General features: G+C 39.9%; 1 protein-coding gene across 2 annotated transcripts in view; it reads left to right on the forward strand.

The window, feature by feature from the left end:
• slc29a4 (solute carrier family 29 member 4) overlaps window positions 1–15,108 on the forward strand; it is a 41,362-nt gene extending 26,254 nt beyond the window's left edge. The window contains exon 11 of one of the 2 annotated variants that reach the window (XM_034198945.1): window positions 13,722–15,108. In XM_034198945.1, the coding sequence (XP_034054836.1) occupies window positions 13,722–13,861 (140 nt within the window). In that variant the 3' untranslated portion in view covers window positions 13,862–15,108. The remainder of the gene's footprint in view (window positions 1–13,721) is intronic. The other variant, XM_034198936.1, reaches the window with a different exon arrangement.
• Window positions 15,109–16,579: the final 1,471 nt, after the last annotated feature.

Here is a 16,579-nt window from a genome sequence, read left to right on the forward strand (position 1 = left end):
AACTTCTAGTGTTAACATTCAATATGGTTCTTCAAAATAGCAGGAATGGCTTGGTATCAGAACATTTCTTCCTCCCTCCTTTCACAGAAACCGTTCTCATACCACGCTCAGTGTTAAGTCACTTGTTTTTACAAAGTGAAAAGAAACTACCCATTTTAGAATTGTAATGATTCGAAAATACATGAAATCTACCATATAGAACAGTGAAAAATAATAAAAATGAAATAAACTATCTTGGAATAGTATAGAGTAAATTTAAATAAAAATACACTATCTTGTAATATGGTATAAGTACATTGAAATGGATTCACTCCATTTTAGCATTTTATTTTGCTCACTTCTTCACATGATTTCATCATTTAAAGAATCACATCGGCTGGACATTCATTGAACAACCTCATCTCTGAACATCCATATCGTTTAACATCATTCAAACTAACTCATCATTTTCATCAACATCTGTATTGGGGTGGGCCGTCTTGTTCTACTAGCATTTGTAACTGTCTCCTCATGAGAAATGTACCCTCCCTCCTTTCATACCATTTAAGGTATGAAAGTAATATGTTCTCTAGAAGAGGCCGTCGTGATCAATCGGTATTTTAGGACATGGAATGAGTGCTACATTTAGGCCTCCCCTGGTCGCCCCTATGCTATCCTTGTACCCTGGAGCCTAAACTCCCCCTGGGACTGGTCTCTTAGCCCTACTGGCTTTGGGGTGGTCTGTTCTAATGCAGTGATAAAGTCCCTGAAATGGTGTGAAAACCGGTGGAATATCAATAACTCATTATACTAATTTATTTTCATTTCTGGTCTACTTAAATAACTATGCTAACCCCCTTTAACAGTGTGTGGAACCTTGGGTGCTCTAACAAGGACTTTAAAAACAGAAGTCATTTCATTAATGGTTTGTAGTTCAATTCAGGAATGTTCACTCATGGCAGATATGTTTCTCCTTTTAAATAACATCTCTAAATGTCAGGTCATCACTGATTAAATGGAGGAGCATTAGGAGGTGGTGGCACTTGTCTTTTAAAACTCATACTCTGGTGCCGTGCGCTCCCTCTGAAGCTGCAAGTAAGATTTAAAACATCTGCAGGGTGGGTTGAGCAACCCCTTCTCCCTGAACGATATTTATTGTTGAAAATATGCACCATTAAAATGAGTGATCCAAGGTCCCGCATGTATTACTCCCAATTGTACTAGTTTTTTCAAAATTAAAATCTTCAATCGCTCTTTGTTTAGTGTCTTTTTAAAACTCTACATCTTGGACGACAAACAAATGTTGTTTCCACCTTAACAGTTCTCCTGTGGTAATATCCATGCTACAATGGAGAAACCAATACTCTAGATTGGAATACTTTCTTTGGCTTGGTTCCAGCTCTACCTTTAACATTTTCCATTCAAATAAAGATTTGCCTGCTATCTATATTGTAACAAATTAAATCTTCCCCAAATTCTCACATGAATAAGAATCTCTATAAGAATAATTTGTTTATATTATGAAAAGATTGAATAATATGTTCTACCCTCAGTGTGTTTTTAGGATTATTTTCTAATAAGTGTGTTTATGTGTAAACTCACTCACTCCTGTGTTCCTTCTCTCCCCCTCTGGTCGTCAAGCCACGACTCCCTCACGTTCTGCTGGCCCATGCCAACTCCTCTGGTTCTGTCTTCTCCTCCATCCTGTCTTCTCCTCAGTCCATCCGCACTTGGATCTTCCCGCTGTAATTCTTTTCAGTGGCCCAACTGCTTTGCATTTCATCTCCTCCTTTTCAGTCTCTTGGCTGTTGCATGGAGTGGTGTATTCTGCTCTCATGTCCCACACTCTGCTCTTGTGCCAAATCTCGCGGCTCAGTTTGGAACTTCATGTCCTGTTTGAGGGACCGATGAGAGTTTGCCTCTTTGTCAGCATGCTGGTTTGGTTCTGGATGCCTCAGGTGGAGATGGTTCTGGATGCCTCAGGTGGAGATGGTTCTGGATGCCTCAGGTGGTTGTTGGTTCAGCTCGGGTTGTCTGTCTTTAAACCGGAGGAGGAGGAGTCTCCTGTGGTGAGGTCATTTGTCTGAAGATGGGGTCGTAGCAGTCTGACAGGCAGAGAGAGAGAGAGAGATCTCGGGAGGCATTACCTATAGCTAATTCGAACACACTGAGGTAAAATATATCCAATCCTTTCCACTCTATTTTCCTAATCTTACTATCTGTCTTAGATGTTAAATGTCATCTAAACCCAATGAATGTCTACTAATGGTTGTGCCATATCCCTAAACATTGTTTCCACCCACTGTAACATGGCTACTCCAAATAACTCTTTCAGGAAACCATTTTCTTCTATAAATTAAAAATACCTACATGTTTCAAGCACCACATATTTCACACACTATAAAAGAACGTCCCCATATTTTCTCCATCATTTTAAATATCACTGTTATTTAGAACATAAGTAACTTTTGTGACTGGACATATCTGCAATGTCGCCACAATCTGCTGGGGAATTTTGTTCATAGAGTTTGTACGTACAAAGCTGTACTTGTGGGTTAGTAGCCTGTTTCTACTGTAATCATTTTTCAATAATTGTGCTCAGTTCACCGGTTGGTTGTCCATAAACTTAACAGGGGTGTTTCTGGCACAGACTAAAACATGGATCCAGTGTATTTTTAGATTCCCCTAATCTGTAAATTCCCATCACCTACATATCCCAATCACTTAAACCCATCTCATCATTTGATACAAGAACTGCATATATGGGGGGTGAATCATCTTGATTGTAATCGCCTCACCTTTGGGACCAAGTATTTCTAACTCCTCCTCTTGTAGCTCAGCTGATCTTTTGGCTCTGGGGATAAGTGAAAGTCTCTGAAACACAGCTGGAGTTTTGTTAGTGATGTGGGCATTCTCTATGAGTGGACTAATGGATCCATGTCTTACTTGATATTGTACTCCCCATCCAACCAGAAAGGTGCCAAGTGTAATGAGCACAATCAACAATGCTATTCTGACTCTTATCCCTAGGGGACCCCACAATAGCTTTGGCTTTGTTCTTGACATCATCTCTATTTTCTCCCTTGGTGTCAGTTACAGAATTTAAATAATGAGTACTATAATAACGTATACTAAAATTTGACTCTTTTTCAGATGTAAAACAAAAATAGGTTTTCACTTTAGTGTACTATCTATAAAAATCTATAGACAATTCGTCTTTTGAGCTGTTTCTATCTTTATCTTATTTCTATTTATTGTTTTGTTCCAGCTCTGCCAAATCAGTCCTAACTCCCAATAATGTTCTGGAAGTTGCCAGTGAAGGGTGACAATGTGTGAGGTGGTGTCAATTTGCTCCTTTTTCTTTACCTTTAAACCGGAGCGCGTGTGAAGTTCGTTACAACTTCTCACTGTTCCGTCCACCGGGGATCAGCTCACTGTCTTTTGTGAACTTTCACCCTCACCCAATCACCTGGCCGAACAGGAGTCTCTTCTGGTGTCTCGTCTGGTATCTCTGTAGCTTTCTTAGCCTGTGTAGACAAAACTTGGATAATATTACTCAGAGTTCTGACATATTCATTACTTTTATTCGTCTAATATCTAGAACTGGACCACTCCCTCCTTGGAGGAGGCCCAAGCGTCGGCATACCTTTTGTCGTTATGAGACCTATTGTTAACTACATGTTATTATTTATGAACTACAACGTCACTGAAATCAACATATCTGTATAATCATGACACTCCCTCCTTTGAGCAGAACATGCTCAATTAATATTGCAATGATTACCCTATTCTGAACAGGACATGTAAAACCCATAACGTTGCATTAAATAAATATAACTTCTCCGTGTACCCATAAGGCGCACAAAATATCGTATGATGTATGGTTTTCTGATGGTATAAAAACATATTCACTCAAATCTGCCATTAGCACAAAAATGGTTTACATGTTGCAATAATGGCTTTTGTCCTGGTATTATGCATCATTGTTGCTGCTAAAAACAATACCCCTGGTGTCGCTAATGCGTCTCAATAATTCTAGGATTAGAGGATTGTTTGATACTGCTGAACAAAGATATAATAAAATAATATTTATCTAAACTAGAGGGAAACATACGAACCATTCTCACAGAGGGTGACATGCATGAAGGGCTGGTGGCCCTCTCTCAAAATGAGATAGTGCCTTACGCACTACACTATAAATCAGTAAAATTACTCAAGAATATATAATAAAAACTGATTCTTTAAACTGTTGTTAAAAACCCTACAACTTCTTCATCCAAGCTCTCAATCAGTGTTATGTTATTTAATCTGCAGCTCATTGCCTTAAAACAGATACTTCAGACCGATTATAAAATTGTGTTTGAGAAAAATGTAATCTGACTCCATAAATCACATAATTGTTTGACTAAAAAACTACACTTCCACTAACAATAAATGAAGTTCCCCTTTAAACACAGCCCCGGTCTTCTGACGGGGTCTATCTATGTACTGGCTGGAAAATGTTGTGCCAGTCTCTGTCGCTCTGTCACTGTTCTCCCGCTAACAGTCACTCTCTAGTTCTGCTGGGTTCTTGTTGACTTCTTCACTGGTTTGAGACAAGCGACCCTATCGGACACCTCCCTTTGTAGCCAGACTTCACCACAGCAGAAGCGAGTTTCTGTTTTTAGGTCTCAACAGCTCCACGTCAGGTGTATCGCCGCCCCTTGAACTGCAGTCGGTGTAAACAGGAGGATTTGGTATGGATCCTCCGTCTTGGGCGAGTACTAGGTTTCCGTCTTCATATTTTTGGGTGGAAACCCCATCGTCTTGACCTCACTAGCTGTGTGGACACAATAGTTTTCTGTGTGGGGGAACAACATCACTCGTAATCTCTTTCCTTCTCATAATTACAAAAATAGTCTGCTAAATGTTCTATTCTGTGGATGCTTTATGTGTAAATGCAAATGCTACTCTCGATTCTGTTTTTACATTAAACATTAAACCTCTCCCTTCTGTGGTGACATATATGGCTCAATGTAGCTGGATTTCAAAATACCCTTGTGCTGAAGATGCATCACCTGGTGGTCTGGCCCTCTGAGCTTCCTCATTGTTGTGGTTGATACCAGGGTGTCAGTGGCATTTGGGTCATGTTTGGCAATGCTGTTCGTCTTTGACATCCCTGAGACCCCCTGCTTCTGTCGTAGTCATGGAAACCTCCCCCAGGGTAACTACATGGAGGGCCATTGTTTGGTGCATGTTGCCTTAGTAGTTGCGGGCAATCTCTGGTCCAATGGCCCATTTGGTTGCAATGGTAACATCCCTCAAACCGTAAACGTCTTCTGCCTGTGCCTCCTTGGAAACCTCCTGGTTGTTGGTTCTGCATCTGATTCTCTGGCACTATCTGAGATTTAACTGTTTGAGGTGTCTGCTCTGCATTCTCTGGTTCTTCCTGAGCTTGAATTGTTGGAGGTGTCTGCCCTGCCTTCTCTGGAAGTTTCCCCTCCCTTCTCCTTGTCTTGTTCCTACAAGCTACGGTGTCTTGTTTTTTTCTGCTATGTCTTCCCTCACTGGCGGGTCTGCTACTCGGACCACATTTATGCTGTGTGCCAATAGGCTGGCATATTCCAGATGGAGTATCAGACTTGTAACTCTTATAAATCTTTCTTCATCTTCACTCCAGATAGTTCTTTTAATTGGAAAGGTTAAAGCATCTGATCAGATTATTACCCTTTCCTTGATATCTGCGGTTGAGCCTGGCTCTGCGTCTAGTCTCAATTTAGTTTCTTTTGGTGACATGTTCTCTAACTATTCGAATGAATATTATTAAGTTATCAAAGATTGAAACACTAATCCTCCGACTAGCACCTTCGTTCCTGATAAATAATATCCTATGTCATCCGAACTTAACTTTAAATCTGGGTAGGTTTTTTTTTTTTTTTTTTTAGAATATTTTTTTTTTTATGATTTAAGTTTTTTTTTGTTGTTGTTGTAAAATATTAATAAATTAAAAGATAACTTTTTTTTGAAATGTTAAAATAAAAATTGTACAGTGTATCGCTTTTGACTTTGAGATAAGAAAATCGAAGTCTTGTGAAAATCTAAATCTACTGTGTACAGTGCATACTGAAATGTATGGAACTATGTAAATGTCATAATTTGTGTTAGATTTAATCAATTGGTGTTTGAATATTCTACAGTCTAGTTTGAAAGTCTATGATGTAAAGTTTCTCATATGTTAATTAGAAACCACTTTGTAATTCTGTCCCGGCGAATGTGTTCATCAATAACACTCAAAATTAAGCTTCAAAATGTTATAATATCTTTGTAATAATTCTGTATTACCAGCAGAGTGCGCTGTTGTAATTTCCAGCTTAATCCACTAGGGATAGCTGTTGCAAAACTGACCTCTTTTTAACAAGAAGAAGCTTATTTCCTTAAAAATGGGAAGAAAATGTGAATATGGTTAAACAACACAGCACATAACCGCCAAAACACACTTGCAAACAAGAATATCTCAAATAAACCGCCAATACACACTTGCAAACAAGAATATCTCAAATAAACCGCCAATACACACTTGCAAACAACAATATTTTCAAAACCAGACTCCTACAAATACCAAACTTCCCACGGTAAGATAACCTGTCTATTTTATAGTTCCAACTTCTGCCAATAAATATGATTTGTCCTTCTCAATATGGAGTGCCTAGCCTCATGTGAGTGGGACTGTGTGTCAAAACAAACAGAGTACTTTCAATTAGCATTTCACGAAATGGCGGCTGCCGTGTGGCTTATTTTCAGCATGAGGACAAGACAAGATGGCAACTGATTTTCCAACCTTTGACCTGAAGAACAAAGGGATTTGAAAACACCTCGTGGCTCTCAGAGGGGAGTTTAAATAATGGCGGGGTGTAATCTTGTCAAGAAAATTGAACACAAAACAACACTGCAGTTTAAAATAACATTTCTATCTAGTTTACTATGAAAAAAATGGGCTTTATCTTATTGATATCATCACTTAAAGTTAGGAACCCTTACGCATAAGCTATAAACCTATCTACGTATTATTTGACTTTATAGTCCACTATTGGTCAACTGCTGCCATTTCGACACGCTAGGTGGGAGTATTATGGTAACTTATCAGCGACCATTAAATGACCGTCGTCAATTTAACGTAATGCTGTTGTAACTCCACATCTCGTATTCCACCCGCAATATCTTGGTTGAAACTAGAACAGTTATGACCACTGATAAAGCTTACACCTTAATCAAGCCTTTCCTCAAAAGGACTTTTTTAAAACAGTTCTCAACTGTTTTCGACTAGCACTGTCTTCAGTTACTCAACCCTAAGTTGATTCGCTATGCCTTGTTGGTTTTCAATTACTTGATCCTTAATCAATTCGCTATGTCCCATAGATCTTAACAATAATCGTTAAATGGACTTATATATCCTTACGTCATAGGCTAATTTAACTACTGACGTAACAAGGGACACCTACATGAAAACACAACAAGACACCTACCCAAAGTACAATGGCCACACACATTTATATTTTAAAATACTACACACACACAAATTAATAGCATGCAGGGTTAGATATATGAAAAAAGAAATTTGAACTCACCCTGATTGTGAAAATGCAACGCCACGTGTTATGGAATTCTTATTGTTATAAATTTGGTTGTTTTAACATTAAATACACAGCTATTTTCAGGATCCGCTGGCCTCCGTCCAACACAAACCTATTTTGTACTGCATAAACTATGAAGAATTTGATTTAACAGGTTTCCTCTTACCAAGTATTCGAGCTCGTTGTGTCGAACGGAAACCGCGTCTCCGGAAAACAGCTGGTTGTGTAGTCTCTTCTGTCCAACGAGAATCACGTCGCGGAGCACCAATTGTTAACTGTGATGGTTATTCTCGCGTCCAGGAAAGAGAAGCTTAAAAAGGAGACTAAATGGAGTCTTAGGCCATAAGGTGAACCCTGTTATCGTTTCAACCCGCTCCACAGAAGTGAAACTACACAATCTTTAGTTCATAAAAAAGAACGAGTCATGCTTATCCACCAAAAAAAATATCGTCGCTAAAATTCCTGCCAATTCTTCTAGGCACGTAATTATTGGCTGAACTAGTCCCTTCGAAGCGTAATAATATCTTGGTCCAAAGTCGTGCCACGGTTCGTCACGTGATCGTGCTACACCAATTGGGTAGCTGCATATTGTCAACAGAAGTGAAAGATGGCGGCCGCCATGGTTACGCTAAACCAGACCAAATGGATTCTAAACAGTGCTGTATGCTTGTTTTATGTCATGTTTTGTCATATGTCTTAATACATCACTAAGTCCGAGGTATTTGCGTTATATACGCGGTATTTGTGAGAGGTTTTACTATCTGGGAACAGAGTTGACCATCGAATCAACATTGACTAGCAGCGTTTATCAGCCAACTCCAGCTACAAACAATTTCCCCACGGGGATTAATAAAGTATATCAAACTCATATTTATCAAACTATCATTCCTGGACTGCCATGTTCACATCGCTAGGTTCATTGGGATTATTCCATTAGACTGAGGACTTTTTGTCTGTCTGTTGTTACCCTGTACACGTTAAATGCACTCTTAAAATAAACATGACTTGATTTCTGCGTCCAAGAAGAAGGTTAACTTGTTACGTTAAGTAATTTAGATCAATAAAATGCAGTACTTCCAGGCTGAAGACTTTTCTTTTTGTTGCTGCTTTTAATTGAACTATTCATATCTTAGACTGCACTGTAACTTTTATCCATGTATTTTTTCTTTTAATGTTTCTTTTATTAGCTTTTCTTTTGAATGACTGATTTTAAATGCCATTTTCTTAATGTCTTTCATTTTTTGTAAAACACTTTGAATTGCCTTGTGTTGAAAAGTGCTATATAAATAAACTTGCCTTGCCTTACTTATACCAATGTCCATTGATTCATTTATTTACTCATTCATCCCTCCACAAATGAAAACAACACTGATGAACCATAAAAACGAGATTTATTACAAATATAAAAGGTATGACATAGAAAACAGTAGAAGGACATGTAATGTAGTATAATTGATTGGTGTCAGGCTGGGCGGAGCGGCTGATTGGTGCTGTGATTGCCTCAGCTGGTTAAAAGAGTCCTGCTGATTATACTCTGTTCTAGTACCAAAAACAAACGTATCTATGAGTGATGTGTGAGCGCGTCGGCCAGGCACTAAAACCAAAAGAACAGAAAAGAGCTTAAGAAAGATGGAAAGAAGGCTCTTTTATTCCTATTCCTCACTGTCAGTGTCAGGGCAGTCATCGTTCTCTTCCTCTGTTTCTTTTTTATTTGCACAATTTGAGCAACGACATAAGTCTGTGCAACAGAGTCCTGCAGAGAAGCATGAACATCTGCCTTTCTCACAGGCAGACTCTTTGCAGCTGCAGTGTATCACATGCAACACACTGTCAGGGGCAGGATTTCTTGTCATCCAGGTGACGTGTAAGTTCCCATCCTCTATTTCCCAACCATATCCAGCAGGTGATGGAGCATTCATTTCTCTTTTGAGACAGGACCTCATTATTGCTGCCTGGTAATTTGCCCTTTTGCAGTGCTGATGGAGGGCATCATGAGTAGGGGGAATGCTTAATTCTGGCAAGGCCGATGATGCCATACAGAAAGCCTTGTACCTAGCATCATTTACATGTTCGGCTGCTGGCTGATCATACAGGTGACATACATACCGGCAAAGAAGTGCAAATGTTGATTGCTCCAAGTCAAAGTTAGTACCTAAACTTCTGAAAGCCTTAAGGTAGTCATCTTTCTCACATGCAACAGCAAATGACTTTCTTTTGCCTTTGCCATAGAAAGCGCTTGTGGAGTCACACCCAGAGAACGTGTGAATTCCAATCAAGGCTGAACACACACTGGTTCCGAGAGCTGATGACACCATGGCAATGTCAATGATCCGTGTCCTGTTGCCAGTCCCTGTGAACACATATAAGCTGCATGGCAAATCTGCCTGCAGACTTACAGCAATGACTGCCACATCAGTGTCCGAGCTCTTGATGATGACAGCTTTGTGCTCCTGTGCAGCATGTTGGGCATGTAAAAACACCCGTGTGTCACATTCCTCATGATCACACTGCAGGTCTTCAACAACATCAACAGACTGTACACCCTCCATGACAGTTACACAGTGGCATTGATTTTGATGGGCAATGTACAAGCTGAGGTTTTTACCCACTGTTGTGAGGTCTGCATGTGTCCATGCCACATAAAGGAATTCGGCCAGTGCTTCCTTATTTTTTCCGTCAGAGAGAAACTTCTTCCACTGGGTTGGAGTTCTCTGATCTGGGCTGAAGATTGTTATTAGTTGTGACCCTGCATCAGCTCTACGGGACCGTTCTAGCCAGCCTCTTCTTCAACAGATCCTGTCTGTAACACAACAAAACAGTGACAATTACGAGTCACAGGAGTACCATCAAAAGCAGAGTGGTGGAGGTGATACAAGACATTACAGACTAGAACCTATCTGCCATACAGCACATTTAACACCAAAGAAGCCAAATAAAGGCCCACATCATCACAAACAACACTACACACTACACATCATGGGGGTTTCTCCAAACAGGCCTGTCATACACATTTTGTTTAAAGCTGGCCTTGCACATGATAAATAATAAGACTTGTATTACATTGCAGTTACCTGTAGTTTGAAGCATCAACACCTTCGTTTGCTTTCACCATGTCAATGAAGGCCTGCCTCAGCTGGCCCATTCTAAGCACCTCATTGTTGACAAGCAGCCTCTGGCGGATGATCCTCTCACAGAACAGCTTGTAACTGGCATCAAACATTGCCTCATCCCTACAACACATGAATGAGAAGTAAATAAATGGATAAATGAATAAGTGTTGTGATTGTGTGCACATATAACAGAAGGAAATTGGATGTTTACTTATAATGTTAAGTATGTGTATGTGTATATATATATATATAGCCATCGCCGACACACACCTGGACTTCAGTCTGGTGGTAGTGCAAATAGGTAAAGCAATCCAAGGAGAAATAACTTACTGTTCTGTCTCTGGTTTGTCAGGTCTCAGCAAAAACATGGTGTACTGACTGTAACAGCTTTTGTGGTACCGCACCTCCAGAGCCACACAGTCTTTGTCTTTTATATGTAAAAGAACACTTTGGTCATCTTTCTTCTCAGCAGCTTTCTGCAATTTGCCTAAACGGAAAAAAAGGACAACTCAATGAGTTTGTTGACGTATCTCTCACACATAATTGTACCTTTCAGTTATTCAACCACAGAGAATGTGTGTGTGTGTGTGTGTGTGTGTGTGTGTGGTGTGTGTGTAGTGTGTGTGTGGGTGGGGGAGGGGGTTTGCTTACCTGCTTTTAATGTTTCAGCCTTACACAGTTGATCCCTTTGTCGCTTGCCTGCTTTGATGATCATTTTCTCCTTCATCTTGCATATAATGCACAGGGCAGGAAGGACGGGGCCAGAGCCTGCGATTGGCAGGCCTGACCTTGATCGTAGCTTCTCTGTTTGGCTTCGGTACGTGCTGCGAGACGTCGATGGGATGGGCTCGACCTCAAGGTCCTCCCTAACGTCTTGATCTCCCTCACGTGCGAGCCGTCTTTCCACCTTCGTCATGGCCTTTGTGTCGGTAAACCTTATGTAGCATGTGTGGTGGAAGCCAGCGTCCTCAGGAATATCTTCGAACTCGAAATCAAGACAGTGCTTGTGGTTTTCAGCCACCACGTTCCGAGAGTCTCCCTTCAAGCCGAGCGACCGTTGTAAGCTTGTCCTGTACGTATTCCATCTTGTATTGGTAAAACAATCAACCTTTTCGTGCTTCACAGACGTAATATGCATGTAACAATGTTTGTGTGTTGACAATTTTGACTTTTTGAGACTTTCTGGTGCGTTTTCCTCGTCTCCGCTACTCGATGAAACCATGGCGGCCGCCATCTTTCACTTCTGTTGACAATATGCAGCTACCCAATTGGTGTAGCACGATCACGTGATGAACCGTGGCACGACTTTGGACCAAGATATTATTACGCTTCGAAGGGACTAGTTCAGCCAATAATTACGTGCCTAGAAGAATTGGCAGGAATTTTAGCGACGATATTTTTTTTGGTGGATAAGCATGACTCGTTCTTTTTTATGAACTAAAGATTGTGTAGTTTCACTTCTGTGGAGCGGGATTTCTTTTCTAAAGGACTTTTCGAGGTTCACCTTGCGGCCTATCTCTGAGATGTTTTCAAATTGGTACTTTAATTAATAAAAGGCGCGGTACAGTCACAAACAGGATATTGTCCGACAGAAAAGCAGCTGTCTCTGGCCCTCGCTAGCAGAGAAAAGAGGCCGAACCGCTCAGGTGCTGCTCTTATATAGCTTCTGTAGGCTCCTCCCTGCGGGCCGGCCCTCCACATCTTAATGTCCGTTGTTACGTTTAAACAGAGGATTCAGGCATTGTACATTCAATACATACTTAAACACGCCTCTTCTCCTCATATTGTCTTTCATCACTTTTCCTTTAACACATTCTAAACGTTGTAGTTAATATTCTAAAAAATACAGAAAATACTTCACGGCTGGTTTGGTTTCTGGTCATTCCGGATGTTGTCACATCTTACCCACGTCTGTAAACAATAACTTTATTCAAATAAACTATACCTTCATTTAATATTCAGCAATAATAATACGTCTATAGTTGCAGTGTTAAAATCAGTAGGTTTCGGTGTGCATCACTCCATGTCATTTCGCTACTAAATTAACCTCTATAAGAAATGGTAAACTAGCCACATGCTAACTGCTAATCGGAGATGAAGGATTTTCAGAATAAAAGCTTAACTGGTTGTGCACAATAATTTTCTGGTTTTTCAGTATAAAACAGCATTTAAACTGAAGGTACATTTAAGGTACATTATGCCATCAAAACATTGATTTTAATTTCTAACACTACCTGACTCAACTGCTCGAAACAAGGTCTGTCGATTATCTTGAGTAACCGGGTCATGGAGACATTTCGGTTGAGTTTTACAAATGAGCACCATTTTGTTCCATTATTCTGGAGAGCAGGCAGACATCTCCAACAATCTGTAAGTCACACCAAAACAAAACAGATTCAGTGGTTGAAAAATACTTTCCCTCAAGTACTGAACATTTTAGAAGTAATTGTGCTCTACTTGAATGCCAGACTAACAGAGTGTTTCTACACTATACAGTTGTTCTTAAAGGTGGGGTAGGTAATTCACTTCAGAAACACTTTTTGTTATATTCCATGGAATGCTCTTAACATCCCGATAGCAATGAATACATGAAATGCTTTGACAATAAATACATTAAAACATTTAATCTGTGGAAGCCGTGGCGCTGTAAAAAGCACGACCAATCATCTGAGCCGGCCCGGCTAAAGTAACTGGATGGCCTACCTGCCTGTCAGCCTCCCATCGGGGCACAAACTTATCTCGTGCCCTCATTGGTCATGTGCGCGTTCGTGTGTGTTGGAGGAGGGGCTCTGTGAGGAAGTCTGAAGGAAGGGGCAGATTTTTTTCGGCTTCGTACTTTCAAATTCTAGTGCACTCGAGCTGGTTTCTCCATTCTTACCTACCCTACTTCTTCCACTGCTGACTATTGATAAATATCATTATAAGAAAGAGAAAAAGTTAGATTTTTTAAGTAGCATTCTCTCCGGATAAGCAGGTTATTTATTCTCTTTGTCTATCACTTCTCTTCTCTGTTTCTCTGCAGGAAACACCATGACGGTCTCCTACATGTCGGGTTTGATGTTGGGCTCCGTCGTGGCGTACGCTGCCTACAGCTTCGCCGCTCCAGCATCAGAACCACCCTTCTCCACACTCAGCATACATGCCAATGCTACCGGGTACTGAATGTCTACACACAATAAAAACACACACACACATACCTGCAGCCATTTACACACACACATAACATCCAGAAGAAGCAGACTGGTGGACTTGAGCTGCAGAAAAGGAGAAGAAAAAACTCTAAAGTTCATGTGTATACTCTGAGATTGATTCTCTTTGTCCAGATCATTCTTCGATTTGGCTTTCTGGATAAATAAGTGGAAGAAAAGATGAAGAATATTATGTAAAACAGTGAAAACGTAGCTCTGTTGGTCCACTGACCTTCAAATGTCACGTCTCTGTTTCCCCGGAGGAGAGGAGCTGTCAGGAAGCCAACAGAAGCCCTTTGAGTGTGTGTGAACACACCGGCTGACATTTTGTACGGTGTAAAGTCAAGCGGCTTTTCGCTGCAGGGAAAGAAACAGCTTTCATAACGACGGGTCACATATGTTACATTTCATCATGTGGAGAAAATATGTCAGTGTGATTTTTCTGGATCAGTTATTTCAGATTTTATTTTCTTGATTATAATCTTTGACAACTTGGATCATTTAAAAACAAAAGCTACTTAAAAGGAACCCAATTATATTCACAGTGAAACAGAACCTCCTATCTAAGATGATTTATTTGCGATTGTCATGGAATTGAGACCGATTTAAAGGGATAGTTTTAGATTTTTTAAAGTGGGGTTGTATGAGTTACTTATCCACAGTTAGTGTTTTATCTACACAAATGTAGATGTTGTTTTGAAAGCCCCCAGTTATTTATTGGAAGGAAGCTAACTTATTTACGCAGTCGGGATAACAGCGAAACGTGTTTTAGACACCCAAATAAAAGGCCCATCTAAAAAAGCGATATCAGGTTAAGTGAGTGCTATATTTTGAGGATTCTTACCGCTTTACTTTGCTGTCATACAGCCCGTTCCTAAGGGAGATTAAAGCCTTTATCAATGCTGTATTCAAAGCTACCAGAATCCATTGAAAAAACACACAAAAAGAGCAAAGACAGAGTTTAAATATTTGAGTATTTAAACCAGGGGGGTCAAACTCAAATACACAGTAGGCCAAAATAAAAAAATGGGTACTAGTGGAGGGCCGGACTGGTTCAATGTTTATTGCAGAACGTATTGAAATGAACTTGTTGCACATATTAAACCTGGAACTAACAAAGCTTAAATTATTGCCTATCAAAACAAAATTAAACATTAAATAATCAGTTGCATTCATTTCTTATGGCTCTATCTGCAGCTTCTCCGGAGTCATTTCTTATGATTACATTTTTCCACAGGCCAACAACAGCTTCAACAAAACTATTTCCCTCAAAGAGAAAACCAAACATGCCCTGTTGTCGTGAGAGAGAAAGTGCAGAAGGAAACATCCATTAAACTCAGTGTGCTGCTCTGTGATGCTAGTTCAGATACTTGGCATCTCATCTTGGGTGCAAGGTCATCAATGTTTGGGCTCAGGCTCTGAGCTGAGGAGACCCTCAGGATGGAGTGAAGGTGTGCGTGCAATATACCGACGGGCCAGATCTAATCGGGCCGAAATTAAATCCACCACGGGCCTGATTTGGCCCCCGGGCCTTGAGTTTGACTCCACAAAGGTTATTTGACATGTATTTATAATAGATACATTGATCATTAACAGTTCACACTGCAATATAGAATTAGAACCTGGAAACACATTTTTACTTTTTGTTTTATCGTGCCTTTAAATGAATTACAGTTTACAGTTTCATGGATGAGAAACAACACACTTTCAAAAACTTTTTTTACTTAAAATGTTATGAAAATCCATCTTTCTTGTAGACAATAGAAGATTCAACTGTGTTTTGATTGGCTCCATTCATCTGGTTTACTGTGTCGCAGTTAGAAAAAAAACCATGAGTTGTGTTTATTTTCAATATTAAGAACATTATTTTTTAACTTTTAATTCAAACTTGTATATCTGAAAAGAAAATAAGTTCCATTATGTTTATGTGCATCAGCAGCTGCGGCTCTCTGGTCTTGTATTTCACCAAAATGCTAAAAAAAAAAGAGGAGGAAAAAGCAGATTTCTGTCTGTTCAGTGACTTTACTTCTTGCACCCTCTGATGGCTGTAAAGAGAACCAAATGTTGGTATGAGTGTACCAGATGAGATAATGATAGCTGTTGTTTAAAAAAAGAGATATTTTGTGTCCCCTCTGTGTCTCTCTGAACTGTGTCTGTGTGTAACATCCATGTAATGATGTGGGATAATATGAGGGAGTCAACTATGTGCCAAAAAGTCTACCTGTTTCTGCTCAGCTGTAAAAAGACTGAATGTAAGATAAAAGTTGTAAATATACAGAATTAAATGCTCTCAATGCCGTGGAAAGCTCTTATTTTACTCACGCAAAAGCCTCTATCTGATAAATATTAACATCCTTTATTTTTTCAGCTTCCCCAGCTTCTTATTTTCTCCACGTTTCGGATTCATTTTTCATTTGAGGATCTCCTGACAGTCCAGAGTTTATGCATTATGAAGATAACAGGCCTCAGAGTGCACTACATTATGTAGGTGACAGCTTGAATGGGGCCTATTGTCCGAGCTGTTTGAAGAATGGTAGGGTGCCGTGTTGGAGATAACCTCATTACTGTATGTATGTCCCTCTGTGCCCGAGGCGTCTCACCTCTCAGAGAACTCCTGGGTCTGAAGGTGTTTTGAGTTATTTTTGGTCAGGTGTGACATTAAAGGACATGAAAAGCCTTTTTCCTTCTTCGT

The sequence above is a fragment of the Gymnodraco acuticeps genome, unplaced genomic scaffold (genome assembly GCF_902827175.1).
Source record: "Gymnodraco acuticeps unplaced genomic scaffold, fGymAcu1.1, whole genome shotgun sequence".
Lineage (NCBI taxonomy): Eukaryota > Metazoa > Chordata > Actinopteri > Perciformes > Bathydraconidae > Gymnodraco > Gymnodraco acuticeps.